At 42.8% G+C, this 20,760-nt stretch overlaps 1 protein-coding gene across 6 annotated transcripts in view; it reads right to left on the reverse strand.

Moving 5' to 3' along the window:
- Positions 1 to 16,494: 16,494 nt before the first annotated feature.
- septin9 (septin 9) overlaps positions 16,495 to 20,760 on the reverse strand; it is a 311,371-nt gene continuing 307,105 nt past the window's right edge. For 4 of the 6 annotated variants that reach the window (XM_033044635.1, XM_033044634.1, XM_033044637.1 and 1 more), the window contains 2 exons: positions 19,448 to 19,499; positions 16,850 to 17,646 (listed from right to left, as the gene is read on the reverse strand). In XM_033044635.1, coding sequence (XP_032900526.1) covers positions 17,517 to 17,646; positions 19,448 to 19,499 — 182 coding nt within the window. In that variant the 3' untranslated portion in view covers positions 16,850 to 17,516. Of the gene's footprint in view, positions 17,647 to 19,447; positions 19,500 to 20,760 lie in introns of all 6 variants that reach the window. The other 2 variants (XM_033044636.1, XM_033044632.1) reach the window with 1 other exon arrangement.

The following is a 20,760-nucleotide window of genomic DNA, read 5'->3' on the forward strand; positions in this document are numbered from 1 at the left end:
GGGAGGCTGCAGTTCTACCAGCCGAGCCACTGTGCCACTATGCCACTCTGATATAGTGCCTCTCACAATCTTGGTTTGGTTTATTATTGCCACTTCCAGTGAAAATCATTTGTTTTGTGCTATCCAGACAAATCAAATCATACTGTACAAGAGTATAATCAAACCAGGCACAACTACAACAGGTAGGGCAAAGAGAAAAACACCAGAGTGCAGGATATAATGTATCAGCTTTGTAGCATTACAGTCAGAGAATAAGTCCAGCATCAATAATAGGGCAGGTTATAAAATGAGGACTGCACCCGATCTTATGAGAGGAACGCTCAGTCGTCTGATTACAGAGGGGAAGAAACTGTTCCAGAATTCGGTAGTGCGTACTTTCAACCTGTTTTATCTTCTGTCATATTTTTAACGTGCACACACTAACACAGTCAAACAGTAACAGGCAATCAAATCAACACACAAAACATTTTCTAAAAAAAGGTTTTATTTACTGGAAAAACTTTTTTGCAGTGTTTGCATGCTCCTTTATAACATTTTACATAACATTTTACAGTACAACTTAATTATTAAAACAAGGACAGGAGAGGGGAGAAGCAGGAATGACTGGGAAGACAAATGTCCTTGATTATGCTAGGTGTTTTCCCGAGGCAGCATGAAGTGTAGATGGAGTCGGCGGTGGGGAGTCTGGTCCGTGTGATGGATTGGACGACATCCACAACCGTGCAATTTCTTGCATTCTTGGACAGAACTGTTCCTGAACCAAGCTGTGATGCAACACAAAGATAGACACACAATGCTGGAGCAACTCAGCGGGTCAGGCAGCACATCTAGAGAAAAGGAATAGGTGACGTTTCGGGTCGAAACCCATGCAAACCAATAGGGTGCTATCTATCATCTCACGACTGTAGAAGCTTATGATATCCCACAATGCTGTACGGTCATTGATGTGCTCTTGAAGTGCAATCATTGTTGTAACATTGGAAATTCCCTGTAGCTTACAATTTCTGATAATTAATATCTTTTAGTAACTCAATAAAAAATAGCAAACCTTCAATGTAATCACTTAATGTTTGGTCATGACTGATTTGTATTCGATATTGATGATTGATTACACCAGCAATTTATGTCTAATTGTCATTATCAGAAGTACTATAGTTAACTACAACACTTTGCACCATTTACATTGACATTCAATAAACATAGCAACTTGAAAGTAAAGCAAGAAATTCCAAAGATACACACAAAAAGCTGGAGTAACTTAGCGTTGTCAGGCAACATCTGCGGAGTAAAATGGATAGGTAACCTTTCGGGTCGGGACCCTTCTTCAGACTTCAATCCTGACCTGAAACGACACCCATCCATTTTCGCTAAAGATGCGCCCTGACCCGTGGAGACACTCCAGCTTTTTGTGTCTATCTTTGGTGTAGATTGGCTATTATAGTGTTTGTTGGTAGTGACTCTGCCTACTATGTACTTCATATTATCAAGAGCTTGCTTACGCTAGTTAGAATGAATAACAGCTTGGAGATGTGATGACTGCAGATCCTTGCTGTATGTAGATTTAATAAATATGTGTTGTATCTTGATGTGTGTTCGAGTCGACTCATTACATGGTGTCGGAAGTGGGTATACATTTGGTAAAAACCAGCATCTGCATTTCCTTTTAATTGCAAGAAATTCTAAAGTTTATTTTAGACTTACCTTGTATCCCCAAAATCTATCCATCCACTGTGCCATTGCCAATTACCACCTTTAATAGGCCACTGTCTAAATACACATGTTCCCCAGGTGTAGATCTCTATCTCTATACACTACGTTCCCCACCTCCCCACCCCCCCGCCATCCTACCATCTCACTCCTGAAACCCCAATCAGAGCCATTAGTGCTAACTCTCCCCCCAATCTCCAAATCAAAACTCATTCTATTTTAGAGAAATGTTGAAACAAAGAACTGCAGATGCTGGAAGAGAGGAGAGGCGGGGCAAAGCCTGGCAGGTAACAGGTTGTTTAGATTAGTATATTATAATCACATGCATCGAGGTACAGTGAAAAGCTTTTTGTTGCCCGCTATCCAATCAGCGGAAAGACTATACATGATTACAATCAAGCTGTCCACAGTGTACAGATAAAGGGTAAAGGGAATAATGTTTTCCGATTGGGGATTGAGGGTCTCCAATGAGGTAGACAGTGGCTCAGGACCACTCTGCATTGGTTGCAGTAGATTCAAAAGGATCAACCATCTACCACATTGGAGGCTTCAGATTATCTTTAATCAGACTTTACTAGACTTTATTGGCTACTGTAGATTAAAAAAAACATCCAGAAGTTACATTATTGCTGAAATTTAAACCAACCATTTGTTATTTTATCCCAGTTAAACGAGTTGTCTGTTATCCTAAATTTACAATTTACAAGCCATGGAACTACTTTAATCTGATACTGCAGGGAAATGTCCTCAGCACTGTCTTTCTGGGATTGAATGTCGTGATCTTGGTTGGTTGTATGAAGACTCCATTCACTTTAGTTTAGTTTAGTTTAGAGATACAGCATAGAAACTGGCCCACCGAGTCTGTGCTGACCAGCGATCACCCCGTATACACCAGGGACAATTTACAGAAGACAATTAACCTACAAACCTGCACGTCTTTGGAATGGGGAAGGAAACCGGAACACCCGGAGAAAACCCACATGGTCACAGGGAGAACGTACAAACTCTGTACAGACAGCACCAGTAGTCAGGGTGGACTATAGTCAGGATGCTGCACCACTGTACCACCCTGGTGTAGGCAGATACGATGGTGTCATTCATGTGGTGTTCATGGACTACAAACAGTGCTTTTGCTGTGGACAAAAAGGTGCCATTGCACACTATTAATAAATATACCATAGACAACATTAAGATGGATTAAACCCAAGGCAGATGTGGAGGCTTTGGAGAGGTCACAGAAGAAGTTTAACAGGATGCTGCCTGGATGAGAAGATATTAGCTGTAAGAAGAGGTCGGACAAACGTGGATTTTTTTTCTCTGGCATGTTGAAGACTGAGGGGAGACCTGATAGAAGCATATTAAAATGATGAGAAGCTTAGATAGGATAGGCAGTCAGAACCTTTTCCCCAGGGTAGAAATATCAAGGACGCTGCCATAGATTAAAGGTGAGAGGCACAATATGCAGACAAGTTTTTTAACATAGGGTGGTTGATACCTGGAATGCGCAGGTGGACGCAGATATAATAGTCATTTAAGAGGCTTTTGGATAGGCACATGGATATGCAGGGAATAGAGAGATATGTATTATGTGCAGGCTGAGGAGTTTAGTTTTTGTTGGCGTCATGTTTGGCACTGACATTGTGGGCTGAAGGGCCTGTTGCTGTGATGTACTGCTCCATGTGCAGTGTTCCATAAAACAAAATAATAACATTTGATTTTTTAATGATGCCTGTACGTACCATCATATAAAAGCACTAGTGGGCAGCACAGCTGGTAAAGCTGATGTCTCACAATGCCAGAGATCCATGTTCGATTATGACCTCGGGTGCTATCTGTGTGGAGTTTGCATGTTCTCCCTGTGACCTCGTTGGTTTCCTCTGGGCGCTCCAGTTTCCTCCTGCATCCTAAAGATGTGTGGGTTAGTAGATTAATTGGACATTGTAAAAAAAATCCCCTAATGTGTAGGAAGTGGATTAGCAAATGGGATAACACAGAACCAGTGTGAAAGGTAATGGATGGTCAGTGTGAACTGGTGATCCGAAGGATCTGTTTCCATGCTGTATCTCTAAACTAAACTAAACTCAACTATAAGCGATGTTGACACCAATGATAATAATAAATAATTTTGTCAAAAGTTAAAGACTGAATGATCGGCTGTGAAGAAAAGCTGCACTGATTTCATAGCTTTTAACATAAAGATCTTGCAGATTTATGATATTTAAACCTGATATAAAAGAAACATTAATTTACTTAATCCCACAAATTCCCTGCAGCAATTATGAAGCTGTGATCACAGTGATAAAATAATTTGACTATTATTAAAAGCTGTAAGAAACCAAGAGCTTCTAGCTATTAATTGGGTTCATGATGTTTTGTTTTGCTTCTTGTAGTTCAACGGCAATTTTGCATCACATTTTATAAGGCAGTGTATTACAGGCAGGAACGTTGGGGCTAAGGTCAGAACAGTCATTGTAGAGTCATAAAGTTGTTCGGCACGGAACCAGCCTTTCGGCACATCTTGTCCATGCCGACCAAGTTGTCATAGTGAGGAGAATGTCTTCAAAGTAGACAGACCTTGAGGAGATTTTGTTGTGGCACATGTAAAATGGAGACAGAGGGAAATGCAGATGCACTGGAGTAACTCAGCGGGTTAGGCAGCATCTCTGGAGAACATGGATAGTTGACCCGAAACGCCACCAAAACAATGTCTCCACTGAATTACATTCCTATTGACGACTCTCTAGTTTCAAACAGCTTTTCTTCATCCAGTCAAGGGACTGTCGAAACTCAGATTTTATTGTAATAGAAGTATTTATAAGCAGGGAGATGTTAGTGCACATATATAGCATTGTATTTGTCACTGCTTGAGGAGATTTATAACACATTCCATTTGCTATGACTCACAGGGAACTCCAGTGGTGCCAATGTGCAGACATTATCATATATTTGGGCCGTATCTTTGCAGTTATCAGGCACAAGGCAAGGCTAAGAAAACAAACAAATGGCTCAGTTGTCTTGTTTTAAAATTGGACTTTCGACTAAACATTGAATGTAGCTGCATGCTTTTCATAATGGTGATCTTGCCAGCAACTGAAAGAATCACCAGAGACACAAGTCTTCTTGTAGGAAGGAACTGCAGATGCTGGTTTAAACCCAAGATAGACACAAAAAGCTGAAGTAACTCAGCGGGACCGGCAGCATCTCTGGATAGAAGGAATGGGTAACATTTCCGGTCGAGACCCTTCTTCAGACACAAGTTTTCTTGCTCTTACATATTTGGCAAACAAAATGTGTCAAATGACACCACTTAGAAATGATTGGTAGTCACTTGGATTAGTTATTAATTTTAGGTCAGGTCTGGAAAGTTATGTTGTTAACACATCGCCCTATTGGATCCTCATGAATTCTTCTCCACCTCTAACCTTATGATGACAAATTTGTTCTGTTCAGCATGAACTCTTAAAATAGCACAAGCTAATTTGATCAAGATTTTTCTCTTGTGTTATTTTAGTTTGACCTCGTGTGTTGTGTGATTTTTTTTAAACTTAAACCTGCTTTGTTACTTGGAAATGTAAGTATGTTCACAATGGGTTAATATCTAGGGATAGGTTTATTATTGTCACATGTACTGAGGTACAGTGAAAAGCTTTGTTTCGCATGCTATCCAATCAAATCAGATAACATTCACTGGAGTTTAGAAGGATGAGGGGGACTCTTACAGAAACATATAAAATTATTAAAGGACTGAACAAGCTAGATGCAGGAAAAATGTTCCCAATGTTGGGCGAGTCCAGAACCAGGGGCCACAGTCATAGAATAAAGGGGAGGTCATTTAAGGCTGAGGTGAGAATAAACGTTTTCACCCAGAGAGTTGTGAATTTATGGAATTCCCTGCCACAGAGGGCAGTGGAGGCCAAGTCACTGGATGGATTTAAGAGAGTGTTAGATAGAGCTCTAGGGGCTGGTGGAGTCAAGGGATATGGGGAGAAGGAAGGCACGGGTTATTGATAGGGGACGATCAGCCATGATCACAATGAATGACGGTGCTGGCTCGAAGGGCCGAATGGCCTCCTCCTGCACCTATTTTCTATGTCTATGTCTAAACACTACGCAAATGCAAGTCAAACTCAAGTACAATACTTAGATAATGGAAAGGTGATGTTTCGGGTCTAGATCCTTTTTCATACTGAATCTGTCTTGACCTGAGTCTGAAGAAGGGTCCTGACCTGAAACATCGCCATTTTCTCCAGAGATGCTGCCTGACCTGACAGCGTTTTGTGTCTATCTTTGGTATAAACCAGCATCTGCAGTTTCTTTATATTAAATTAAATTCAAGTACAATACTGTAGATGGAGTGAAGGGAAAGATACAGAGTGTGGAATCTAGTCTGTGTACCTTAATTATTTGGGAACTTGGTAATAGCACTTGGTCAGATAGATAACCTGTTGTTGAAATTAATCAAACCATTTTCATCTCAGCATGGGGAGTTTTCTGTAAAAACATTGTTTTAGGGCAACATGTGAAGCATTAAACAATCCCTTTGATCTCTCTATTCTTTGAATTTTAATTATGGAACTACAGATTCTTTGATGCGTTAAAAGTATCCAAACTTTGGAAATAAAATGTTTAAGGACATCTTTCACCTCTAATCGCATTAGCTCAAGATAATCATATCTGTTTCTCCAGAACAATTATGGATTACTTAATGTCATTGTTTTTAAAATATTAAGTAGGAATGAATTCCAAAGGGAAAACAAATGCATCTTGAAACTTTGTGAATGGAATTCAAGTGATTCAAAAGAAGCAGCTTTAAATATTTCCTTCGCTCCATAGATGCTGCTGCACCCGCTGAGTTTCTCCAGCATTTTTGTGTACCTTAGCTTTAAATACATTTCTTGTTAAAGCATAAGCGATTATGGTGCAAATGTAAATTGGCCTTCATCAGTTGTGGCATTGAGTACAAGCGTCAGGAAGTCATGTTACAGGTCTATACGACTTTGGTCAGGCCACATTTGGAGCGTTGTGGGCAGTTTTGATTGCCCCATTACAGGAAGGATATGGAGGCTTTGGAGAGGCTACAGAAGAGGTTTACCAGACGCTGCCTGGATTGGAGGGTATTAGCTACAAGGAGTGGTTGCACAAAATTGGATTGTTTTCTCTAGCGCGACGGAGGCTGAGGGGAAACTTGATAGAAGTAAATATAATAATGAGAGGCATAGATAAAGTGTTTTCCCCAGGGTGGAAATGTCAATGATATAGGGTTAAGGTGAGAATATAGGTTTAAGGTGAGAAGAGCAAAGTTTAAAGGAGATGCTCAAGGCTATATTTTTTTTACAATGAGGATGATGGGTGCCTGCACAGTGCTGCCAGGGGTGGTGGTGGAGGCAGATATGCTAATGGCATTTAAGATGCTTTTAAGAGGTAGGGGCATGGATATGAAGGGATTGGAGGGATATGGATTACCTGCAGGCAGAGGACATGAATTTAACTAGGCATCATGTTCGGCACAGACATTGTGGGCTGAAGGGCCTGTTCCTGTGCTGTTCTATGTTGTTGTTCGTTGCTCATTCTGGATTAAGACCAGGACATCTATCCACAGTGTTGTGATGTGTGCCGAGGTGGCTGAGTAGACCAACTTGGGTTCACAGGTTCCTTCCACACAGGTGATCCACAACCTGTGGAGCAGATGGAGCCATCAATCCAAATCGAACCTACTGGTGGAACAGGTTCAAGGAGCTGAATATTTTACCCATATCTGCGTCTAATATATCTGTGGTTAAATATTGTGCATTCGTGTAAATTAGTGAATTTTGTACCAAGGGATTTTTAGGTTCAAATTAAAATATGAAGTGAAATTATATCTTGTTTCTCCATTTATCAATATCAGGTCAAAATGGTTTTGGCTGGGAAGTGTTTTACAGAGTATCAGACTCGTACAGCATGGAAACAGGCCCTTTGGCCCATCTTGTCGATGCGGACCAAGTTGCCATGCTGGCCCATTTAGACTTTAGAATTTAGAGTTACAGCACAGAAACAGGCCCCTCGGCCCACCGAGTCCGGATTGACCAGCAACCCCTGTACACGAACACTAAACTACACACTAGGGATAATTTACAATTTTTACCGAAGCCAACTGATCTACAAACCCACGCGGTCACAGGGAGAATGTACAAGAAGGAATTGCAGATGCTGGTTTAAACCGAAGATAGACACAAAAAAGCAGGAGTAACTCAGTAGGACAGGCAGCATCTCTGGAGAAAAGGAATGGGTGATGTTTCGGGTTGAGACCCCAGTCTGTAGAAGGGTCTCGACCCAAAACGTCACCCATTCCTACTCTCCAGAGATGCTGCCTGTCCTGTTGAGTTATTCCAGCTTTTTGTGTGTATCTTCGGGAGAATGTACAAACTCCGTATAGACAGCACCCGTGGTCAGTATTGAACCCGTGTGACAGACAGCATTTGCACTACGTAGGATAACATCCAAATTCAACAATTTTACATAAAAATTTCCATTGCCACTCAAAATGAACAATGTACATGGATGGGCTGCTATAATTTTACATCTTACAAAATGGTCATCACAAAATTGACTCAATACTCTCACCATACCTATTGTTATGTTTGGAAATGCCATTTAGACATTTGTATATCAATTTTTGGCACTAATGAAAATGTTGGAACGAGTATTGAGATCAATATTGGACCTATAATAGTTTGATTATTGATCCTTTAGACTTTACACTTTAGAATGGAGTGCGAATGGAGTGCACCTCAAGGCTGCGTGCTCAGCCCCCTGCTGTACTCACTCTATACTCATGATTGCATAGCCAGTCACAGTGCGAACTCCATCATCAAGTTCGCTGACGACACCAGTCTTGTGGGACGTATTACTGATGGGGATGTCAGAGTATAGAAGAGAGATCGAGCAACTGTCCACATGGTGCCAGCACAATAACCTGGCCCTCAACACCAGCAAAACTATGGAAGGAGTAGGATGGGGACCCACAATCCCGTTTATATCATCAATGGGTCGATGGTTGAAAGGGTCAAGAGCTTCAAATTCCTGGGCGTGTACATCTCTGAAGATCTTTCCTGGTCTGAGAACACTGATGCAATTATCAAGAAAGCTCATCAGCGCCTCTACTTCCTGAGAAGATTACGGAGAGTCGGTTTGTCAAGGAAGACTCTCTCTAACTTCTACAGGTGCACAGTAGAGAGCATGCTGACCGGTTGCATTGTGGCTTGGTTTGGCAATTTGAGCGTTTTGGAGAGAAAAAGACTACAAAAAGTAGTAAACACTGCCCAGTCCATCATCGGCTCTGACCTTCCTTCCATCGAGGGGATTTATCGCAGTCGCTGCCTCAAAAAGGCTGGCAGCATCATCAAGGACCCACACCATCCTGGCTACACACTCATCTCCCCGCTACCTTCAGGTAGAAGGTACAGGAGCCTGAAGACTGCAACGACCAGGTTCAGGAATAGGTACTTCCCCACAGCCATCAGGCTATTAAACTTGGCTCGGACAAAACTCTAAACATTAATAACCCATTATCTGTTTATTTGCACTTTATCAGTTTATTTATTCATGTGTGTATATATTTATATAATGGTATATGGACACACTGATCTGTTTTGTAGTAAATGCCTACTATGTTCTGTTGTGCTGTAGGAAAGCAAGAATTTCATTGTCCTATCAGGGACACATGACAATAAACTCACTTGAACTTGAACTTGAACAGAGTGGAAACAGGCTCTTGGACCCACCAAGTTTGTGCCGACCAGCAATCACCCTGTACACCAGGACTATTCTACACACAAGGGACAATTTGCGATTTTTTTAACCAAAGCCAATTTGGTTAAATCTGTATGGCTTTGGAGTGTGAGAGGAAACCGGACTACCCAGAGAAAACCCACGCAGTCACAGGGAGAACATGCAAACTTCATGCAGACAGCATCCATAGTCAGGATCAAACCCGGGTCTCTGGTCCTGTAAGGCAGCAACTCTACCTCCCAAATATACCATATATATCCTCATAAGATCCTTTATTACTGTTTCCATATGTTCTTTCCTGGTTTAATTAGTGGAGAGACTAATGTTAATGTCGATTTTCTTGCATGGATACAACATAACTGCCCTATAACTAATGATTTTATGTGCATAAACTCCACTTCATAATTCTCGCTTAAGCAGTAAGAAAATTTCAAAGATGTGGCCAGGTTTCCGTGTGCCCTACATATGCTCTTGATAGAAACATAAATTTCAACACATGTGTTACAGGTCAAGATGACGAGGAAAACAATTATCTGGAAACGATTCATTCTTTTGACTTTCCAAAAACAATGGTCGTTTTCCAAAGCTGTTTTTCCACTCAAAGAACAAAATCAGTAATGTTCCATTCAACAGGATAAAGGAATATTGCGAGATGTATATGTCGTTTAGTTTAGAATTAGTTTAGAAATACAGCATGCAAACAGGCCGTTCGGCCCACCGATCCCATGCCGAACATCGATCACCCATTCACACTACTTTGTGTGATCCCCACTTTCTCATCCACTCCCCCCTACACACTAGGGGCAATTTACAGAGGGCAATTAAGCTAAGGTACTGGGTCTGTAATTGCTGGAGTACAGATTTGACGGATGAAGGGGGGACCTCATTGAAACTTACCGAATAGTGAAAGGCCTGGATAGAGTGAATGTGGAGAGGATATTTCCACTAGTGGGAGAATCTAGGACCAGAGGCCATAGCCTCAAAATAAAAGGACATTCCTTTAAAAAGATGAGGCCGAATGTCTTTAGTCAGAGGGTGGTGAATCTGTGGAATTCATTGCCACAGAATAGACAATAGGCAATAGATGCAAGAGAAGGTCAGTTGGCCCTTCATGCCAGCACCGCCATTCACTGTGATCACGGCTGATCATCCGCAACCAGTATCCCGTTCCTGCCTTCTCCCCAAATCAGGAATAGAAAAGCTGATCTCTGTAAGAATACAAGGAATTGTCTGACTTTTACAGACACAAGGAAGTGCAGATGCTGGTTTACAAAAAAAAAGACACAAAGTGCTGGAGTAAAGGCCCTGTCCCACTTTCCCGAGTTACTCACGAACTCTCCCGGGTTTTCCCCTTGATTCGAACTTGGGGAATGTCGGGGAATGCCAGTAGCGAGCTCTTAGGAGTCCGTAGATGTTTCGTAGCGGCTCGTAATGCCAGCTGTAGGAACTCAGGGCATCAGATAAGTCGGGACGTTTTTTCAACATGTTGAAAAATGTCCACGAGTTTAAAAAATAGCTCCGAGTACCTACGAACGGCTATTACCGTAATTCTCCGAGTTCGAATCAAGGGGAAAACCCGGGAGAGTTCGTGAGTAACTCAGGAAAGTGGGACAAGGCCTTAACTCAGCGGGTCATGCAGCAGAATGCTGTGGAGGCCAGTCAATGGATATTTTTAAGGCAGAGATTGACATTCTTGATTAGTACGGGTTTCAGGGGTTATGGGGAGAAGGCAGGAGAATGGGGTTGAGAGGGATAGACCAGCCACGATTGAATAGCGGAATAGACCTGAGGGGCCGAATGGCCTAATTCTGCTCCTAGAACCAATGAGCTACGAACTTATGAACTAAAAAGCCGCACATCTTTGGGATGCGGGAGGAAACCGGAGCACCTGGAGGAAATCCACGCGGTCACATAGAAAATGCAAAGCTGGAGGGAGGGATATGGGTGGAAGTGAATGGGGGAGACACATCTTCCCTTCCCTCCCCAATATTCCAAATGGATCATTCCTTCTGCAATTCCCTGGTTCATTTTTCCATTTCCAAAATCCCAAAGCTTCTTACTGCGATAGCCAGTGGGGCCTGTTTATTGAGGACCGCCGAGCTGTTCTCCATGTTCACGAGATTTCCATGCGATCCCTGATGTCCCAGAGTTGCAGAAAGCTATCTCTGCTGATCTTGCTAACTGTGCATCCATGCTGGATTTCTCAGAGTGGTGGACCTCTTCAATGATCTGTGCAGATTGGACCTGGGATAGCACCACTTCTTACCTTTCAATGGAACAGAATGGCTGCAAAAAACTGATTATTATTAATTTCTTCATTATTTTGGTAGACTCATGAATATCATTGGAGAAGATGGATGTGACGTTTCAGGTCAGGACGCTTCTTCAGACTGAAGTTAGTTCTTTAAATTCAGTCTGAAGAAGGATCCCCACCTGAAACTTCACCTGCATTTCCTTTTTATTACATTTTAATTATTGTTTTATTTCATAAATATTATTGTTGTGTTTTTTTTAAATGCAAGGAATAATACTGGAAATATTAACCATTGTTTTAATTTTAGTTTAGAGATACAGCATGGAAACAGGCCCTTCAGTTCTTCGAGTCCGCACTGACCATCGATCACCCCTTCACATTAGTTGTGTGTTCTGCTGCATCCACTCCCTACACACTCGGAGCAAGTTACAGAGGGCCAATTAACCTATAAACCTGCACATCTTTGGGATGTGGGAAGAAACTGGGAGAACACGGAGGAAACCCACAGGGTCACAGGGAGAGCATGCAAGCTCCACACAGACAGCTTCCGAGATTAGGATCGAACCTGGTTCTCTTGTGGCAGGGGGCAGCCACTCCACCAGCTGTGCTACTGTGTGCCCCTTTAACATAGACTTGAGAACTTTTGCATATTTCTCAATGCCTGAAGCATTCATGGGTTTTGACATTTTTAACTGCCGGCAAGGGCTGGGATCTTGTTCGAGCTGTTAGATGGGAGCTGTGCACTCTGTGTGTCACTATCAAACTATCATTAAGTCACACAACATGTTACAGTAAGAGGCCTGTTGTTGTAGGAAGCAACTGCAGATGCTGGTTTAAACTGAAGATAGAGACAACATGCTGGAGTAACTCCGCAGGGCAGGCAGCATCTCTGGAGAGAAGGAATGGGTGACTTCAGCAGACAGATGTTGAGGCCTTTCAGCCCATGCTGTCTATTTAAACACCCACTTACACTAATCCCACTTTATTCTCCCCATATTCCCATCAACTTCCCCCAGATTCAATCATTCACATACATGTGAGGGGTAATTTATAGTGACTCAATATCTGACCGACATCTTTAGTATGTGGGAGTAAATAGGAAGAATCTGTCAACTTCATCCAGGCAGCAGGGTGGTCAGGATTGAACCCAGGTTGTTGGAGCTTTGAGGCGTCAGCTCAACTGGCTGAGCCTGTACCCATCCCTGGTGTTAATGTCACAGAAGGGCCTGTTGCTGCAGTGAGCCTCACTGTGATGGCCATCTCTGGCTTCTTTCTGCCGTAACCATCTGAGTGTTGATTGTGTTCCAAAAGTGCGTTGGTTGCTGGTTGATATTTACATCGGAGCAAGTTTGAGAAGAATAAATGCAATTTCGGAAACCCTTCAGTGTACAATTCAATTCTAAAACATTGGGCATCCATGTTTCTTGTTATAAAATGAAACAGACAAAATACATGAATTTCTCGGCCTGGTTCCAACCCGACACGTCATCCATCCTTTTTCTCCAGAGATGCTGCCTGACCCGCTGAGTTACTCCAGCACTTTGTGTCTATCTTCAGTATAAACCAACATCTGCAGTTCCTTGCTACACATAATACATACTTTGAAAGATACAGCATGGAAACAGGCCCTTTGGCTCGCTGCGTCCACGCCGACCTTCGATCACCTGTTCACACTTTTGTGAAAGGGGTGATCAAAGGTGGGTTCTATGGAATCCCATTTTCGCATCCAATTTACAGAGGCCAATTAACCAACAAAGCAGCACATCTTTGGGATGTGGGAGGAAACCGGAGCACCCTCAGCAAACAAACGCGGTCACAGGGAGAACTTGCAAACTCCACACAGCCAGCACCCGAGGTCTGGATCGAACCTGACTCTCTCGCTGTGAGGCAGCGGCTCTACCAGCTGCAGCACTCTCATACGATTGGTGGCAGGAACAGCAAAATCAACAAAGAGCTGGAGTAACCCTGGAGATAATGGATAGGTGATGTTTTGGGTCAGGACCCTTCTTCGGACTGATTCTGTGCCCCCGGCCGGAAACATCACCTATCCACATTCACCAGAGATGCTGCATGACTCTCTGAGTTACTCCAGCACTTTGTGATTTTTTTTTTGTGAACCAGAGTCTGCATTTCCTTGTGTCTGCACAATTTAGAACATTCCTTGTATTCTTACAGTAATCAGCTTATCTATTCCTGATTCAGTGAAGAATAAGGGTAAACAAATAAGATTGTCATTAGTAGATAGTGACCATGAAGCTTCCTTAGCACCCTAGCAACATAAATGATTCAATGTTTATCCACAAAAAAGGTGAGCATCTCGCCTACTTGTTCCATCTAACATACGTGGCTTCAGCCTCAGGTTAGCAGTCTGACCCAACCAAGCATGACAAACCTATTCACACAACCGTTATTCAGTAGATGCCAATAGCACTTTCTTTAGTGTAGGAACTGCAGATGCTGGTTTAAACCAAAGACACAAAACACTGGATTAACTCAGCGGGACAGCCAGCATCTCGGGAGAGAAGGAATGGGTGACGTTTCGGGTCGAGACCCTTCTTCAGACTGATATCAGTGGAGAGGGAGATACAAAGATGTGTATGGTATGAAATCAGGACAAATGGGATGAAGGTCAAGGAAAATGTAGAATAGATTATTGTTAGCTGGGAGAAGGTAACAACAAAGCAAACAGAGATAAAATGTTTAAGAAGGAACTGCAGATGCTGGAAAATCGAAGGTACACAAAAAAGCTGGAGAAACTCAGCGGGTGCAGCAGCATCTATGGAGCGAAGGAAATAGGCAACGTTTCGGGCCGAAACCCTTCTTCAGACTGATCGGGGGTGGGGGGGGCGGGGACAAGAAAGGAAAAAGGAGGAGGAGCCCGAAGGCTGGGGGATGGGAGGAGACAGCAGGGGGACTGAGGAAGGGAAGGAGACAGCAAGGACTAACAAAATTGGGAGAATTCGATGTTCATGCCCCCAGGATGCAGACTCCCCAAGCGGAATATGAGGTGCTGTTCCTCCAATTTCCGGTGTTGCTCGCTGTGGCCATGGAGGAGACCCAGGACAGAGAGGTCGGAGACGGAGTGGGAGGGGGAGTTGAAGTGCTGAGCCACCAGGAGGTCAGCTTGGTTATTGCGGACCGAGCGGAGGTGTTCGGCGAAACGATTGCCCAACCTCCGCTTGGTCTCACCGATATAGATCTGCTGACATCTAGAGCAGCGGATGCAATAGATGAGGTTGGAGGAGATGCAGGTAAACCTCTGTCGCACCTGGAACGACTGCTTGGGTCCTTGAACGGAGTCGAGGGGGGAGGTAAAGGGACAAGTGTTGCATCTCTTGCGGTTGCAAGGGAAAGTGCCTGGGGAGGGGGTGGTACGAGAGGGAAGGGAAGAATTGACAAGGGAGTTATGGAGGGAGCGGTCTTTGCGGAAGGCAGATATGGGGGGGAATAATAATAATGGATGGGATTTATATAGCGCCTTTCTAATACTCAAGGCGCTTTACATCGCATTATTCATTCACTCCTCAGTCACATTCGGTGGTGGTAAGCTACTTCTGTAGCCACAGCTGCCCTGGGGCAGACTGACGGAAGCGTGGCTGCCAATCTGCACCTACGGCCCCTCCGACCACCACCAATCACTCACACACATTCATACACATTCACACACAGGCAAAGGTGGGTGAAGTGTCTTGCCCAAGGACACAACGACAGTATGCACTCCAAGCGGGATTGGAACCGGCTACCTTCCGGTTGCCAGCCGAACACTTAGCCCATTGTGCCATCTGTCGTCCCCGCCAATGGGAAGATGTGGCGAGTGGTGGGGTCACGTTGGAGGTGGCGAAACTGACGGAGGATTACTTTTTGTATGTGACGGCTGGTGGGGTGAAAGGTGAGGACCAGGGGGACTCTGCCCTTGTTGCGAGTGGGGGGATGGGGAGAGAGAGCAGTGTTACGGGGTATGGAAGAGACCCTGGTGCGAGCCTCATCTATGGTGGAGGAGGGGAACCCCCGTTCCCTGAATAATGAGGACATTTCAGATGTCCTGGTGTGGAACGCCTCATCCGTGGAGCAGATGCGGCGTAGACGGAGGAATTGGGAGTAGGGGATGGAGTCCTTACAGGAAGCAGGGTGGGAAGAAGTGTAGTCCAGATAGCCATGGGTATCTGATAGCCAGATAGCCAAAGAGATAAAATGTAGTTGGAGGCAGTCATACTGGTTGGAGAACTGGGAAGGGGGAATCTAAGGGTTACTTGAAATTAGTGAAGTCAATGTTCATACCACTGGGGTGTAAGCTGCTCAAGCCTACACTAAGCTTATTAATTTTGAAACAACTTTCTTTAGGGTGGCACAGATTCACAGCTGGCAGTCACTGCCTCACAGCACCAGACACCCAGGTTTGAACCTACCTCAGGTGTTGTCTGTGCATAGTTTGTTTATTCTCCCTGTGACCGTGTGGGTTTCTTCCCACATCCCAAAGACGTGTGAGTGTGTAGGTTATTTGGCCTCTGTAAATTGCCCCTGGTGCTGATGAGAAAGTAGGACAACATACAACTAGCGAGAACAAGTGATGGATGGTCGGCGTGGGTTTGGTGGGCCAAGAGGCCAGTTTCCATGCTACGTCTCTAAAACTAAACAACCAGAGAAAATAAAATCAACTAACCAAAGAGCAAAATGAAAGCCATTACCCCACCACCGAAATTCCTTTCTTTAACATTGAAATTGAACACTTAAAATCGGCAAAGTCAAAAAACAATAGGCTTTAAGAACATTAAATTTGCAATGTTTATTTTAGGAAATATATATCAAACACACATTTTTATTTTATACAAAAAGTCTAATTTGACAATGTAGACCCCCCAAATTGCACATCAAAGGTCATACAATGAAAGACAAAAGATATGCTTCAATTTTCAATATTATTAATTACATTTTCAAAGTACTGAGTGACATTCCTTTTACACTTTGCTCAGATGGACAAAAATCCAAGAAGTGCCTTGTTTTAATGAAACTAAACTCTTTATATCTTTCAGTGAGTAGTACAATTTTTGGCAAAGAAGCATCCTTTCTACCCGTTGTGAAAATATTGTATACATCGCTATACAAAGCTTGTTTTTTTTTCAACAGGTTCCACTTTACTTCACAATTATTCGAGTTTCCATGTTGTGTTAACTTTCAACACCAATGAAAGCAGTCAAGGAAGAAAGACAGTTTGGGGATTTTCTTGAATACAGGTCAGTTGGCTGTGTTTTGATATACTGAAACATGCTAGTAATATATTGAAAATAAATAGAGCAGTAATAATTAAGGCAATTACTTTCTTATTTTTTTTTGTTCTGTAAAACACTTAATTAGCTTTAGCACTGCAATAGTATTAAAAGCAATTTTTAATCCACAAAGCGTTCTGTTCACAAATTGACACAAGCGTTTTGCTTGCAAATTGTATCAGTTTTGCTTTTACGTTTTGTTTCCCCCCGGAACAATTTAGCTTCGTTAAAAAATAAAATCTCAGACACAAAAGTCACTTTTGCAGTTTCTTGCTAAATATTCCTCAATAACCCCTTTGGTCTCATTTTAAAGAACATTCACGAACGTTAGCAATACAAAAATATAGCAAGAAAGCAATACTTGGTTTTGTGATGTGTTAACGGTCATTCTTTTTGTGAACAGAGCTGCCTAGTGTGGAATAAATAATCTTAAGACAAGCAGTGCCAATACACTACCACATACTTTTTAATGTTAGCTGGTCAAATAGATTCAGCAGCCTGTAGGAAAAGCCAAACACATTTTACATGTTGCTGTTCAAATCCTTCTCTGCCACTCCATTGGAAAACCCATTGCCCTCACTCAGTCGCTGCACTCTGTATGATTCATAGTGAATGGTGTTGGTTACATCCTTGAGATTCTGCATGTGAGTCCTGCAAGAAGAGAATTACAATCAGATTATGAAATGGGGGATTATGACCAGTCTATACTATTGCATAGGAAGGATAGGAAGGAACTGCAGATGCTGGTTTACACCGAAGATAGACACAAAATGCTGGAGTAACTCAGCGGGCTGACGCAGCATCTCCTTAGAAAAGGAATTGGTGACTTTTCGGGATGAGACCCTTCTTCAGACTGAGAGGCAGGGGAGAGGGGAACTAGAGATATGAAAAGGAACTAACAAGTCTACAGACTGCGAGATGATGGCTTGATGCTCATCTGTGGGGTCATGTTCCAGGGGTAAGTAGGAGGAGGTATCCGAGAGCGGTCGCCTGGCCTCATCCCGGTAGAGGTCAGCTCGGCAGACTACCATGGACCCTCCCTCGTTGGCGGGTTTGACGATAATGTCGGGGGGTTGCTGCAGAGTGAGCGGAGGCTCAGAGAGGGTGAGGTTAGAGTCGGTAAGGAGGGTGAGGTTAGAGTCGGTAAGGGCTGTGGTTAAGACGGCTGATGTCATGCTGGTAGTTGGAAATGAAAAGGTCTAAAGAGCGTAGACGATCATCCGGGATGTCCAAGAGGAGAGGGCCGGTGGAGACAGGAGAGGGGGGCCATCATTGGGTGCTGAGTACTCATTCCCACAGATAAAGGCACGGGGGCAACGAAAGAAAAGCTCGACGTCATGGCAGACCCAGAGGTCGTGGGGGAAGGAGGGAACAAAGGTGTTGAGTACAGACCGTTCTCTATCGGAAAGCGTTATTGTAAGCTGTTTCAGTTGACAGCATGATGATATTTTGCGTTCTTTCAGCAGCACGGCAAGGCAAGGCTAATTGTACAGAGTTATTTGTGCACAACTTCAACGGTTAACGATTGAAATGCCAATATTAGTGCAAGTTGGGCCACTCTGCTATTATCCGGAAAAAAAACAGGATACCAACGGCTAACTTGCTACTATTTGTCATGTAGTTGTACTTCTACACCTGAAGGAGCCCAAAAGGGCACCTAAGCCAGGCAAATCTCTGCGTGCTGGTCCCATAAGTGGATCTGCAATTACTCATTACAATCGCTCCGCCCTTTACAACAGACGTGTACACTATAGACGGCGAGATTGTAATCATGTATAGTCTTTACGCTGTCCGGTTAGCACTCATCAAAGAGTTTTTCACTGTAGCTCAGTACATGTGACACTAAATTAAACTAAGATGCAAACAAATTCAGAGCATATTGCTTTTTAATGTTCGAATAAATAATAATGAATAAATAAATAAATACATGTGATAATTGCTGCCAAACAACCGCCCTGACATATAAAAAAATTTAAAGCAGTTCTTAAAGGATTGGGAGATCTATTTTTACATGTTTTAATATCTTTTGAACTACCATTGGAACTTTCTTAATACGCATTTACTTTTCATCCCTAATTATTAATTCAATGCAATGACTTTAATTCATCTCCTCCATTGTAATTCTTGTGCAATTCTTAAACGTTACCGGTTAAAGAGGTATCCTGCTTATTTTTCTATTCACCCTGGCCCAGATATAGTGGTTCTCACTACTCTGTGACCAACATTGCAGGAAGGTTTTTATTTTGAGCTGAAGAGGGGACAATTGTCCCAGACAGATAAACCTGGTTTCATTGCAAGTTAGAAATTACATCGTTCATTGATAACACTGCACTGATATTTCTGTGGTGAAAAGAAAACTATCAACTTTACATCCAAGGACTTAATTGGAACTAGTATGCATTTTATCTCACAACTTGTTATTTTCCATTCAAAGAATCAATTTTCAACCAACCTTATCAGCAGATCACGCAAATAGGCAAATTCGCAGTGAGACGTACTTTCCACTGTAAGAAAAATGTACAATGAGATTTACTGTAATGTATCTCATACAACATGGCCTATATCAGCATTAAAAACATGGAACATAGAACAGTACAGTGATGGATATGTAGGGAATGGGGAGATAGGAATGACATGCAGGCAGAGGAGATGAGTTTAACTTGACTTCATGGTCTGTATGGACATTGTGGGCAGAAGGACCTGTTTCCGTGCTGTATTGTTCTTTCTTTGTTAGCAGTAAGGATAGAAGGGACTGCAAACATTTCAGATACCTGATGCCAGCCATTTTTAGCTGCCATCTTGTATCTGAGATTTTTAGACTTTAGAGATACAACGAAGAAACAGGCCCTTCGGCACACCGATTCCGCTCCAACCAGTGATCACCCTGTCCACCAGCACTATCCTACACACTAGGGACAATTTTACAATTTACCAAAGCATATTAACCTACAAGCCTGTACGTCTTTGGAGTGTGGGAGGAAACCAGAGCGCCCGGAGAAAACCCGCGCAGTCACAGGGAGAACATACAAACTCCGTACTGACAGAACCCATAGTCAGGATCGAACCCTGGTCTCCGATGCTGTGAGGGAGTAACTCCACCACTGCGCCGCCCTGATTAATTGATGGCTAAATGAATTAACAGCTAAAGTGCATTTACCGAACAAAGATTCATCAATCGTTGTCTGAATCTTAGGTTTCACCTTCAACCATTTTCATAAAGCAAAGGCAGATGAAGAATCAATGGGAGCAGAGCAAAGCTTTCCAAGTCAAACGTTCCCAATTGAGGAACTATAATATGGGCACACTATTATCAGACAGGTTCAGAAGAAAATGCAACATCATTACCATGGTGCATTCATATATATTTATCATGATTATCGATACGAGTTATTCAACGGATTGTTCGCTGGACTTAATGAAACTGCAAATTGATAACTTAAAGCTTTCATTTATTCAACCTCAGAATATCGCAATGCTGCTGTTGCAGCTGCAAATATGGCAGTGAATCTTGGCACAACAAACGCCCAGAAACGCAATAAACTGAAAGAGACACAATTGCAACTCGGCTAGTTAAGCAGAATCTCTGGACAGCATAGACAGGCAAGAACGGTCCCAACCCATCACCTATTCACGTTTCCCAGAGGTGCATCCTGACTCGCTAACTTACTTCAACTTGGTTATTTGGTAAACCACTGGCTTGTGTCTACACTAAACTGAAAGACTATTTTAACAAGATTTATTTTAACAAGACTTTTTTAACAAGAT

The sequence above is a fragment of the Amblyraja radiata genome, chromosome 26 (genome assembly GCF_010909765.2).
Source record: "Amblyraja radiata isolate CabotCenter1 chromosome 26, sAmbRad1.1.pri, whole genome shotgun sequence".
NCBI lineage: Eukaryota > Metazoa > Chordata > Chondrichthyes > Rajiformes > Rajidae > Amblyraja > Amblyraja radiata.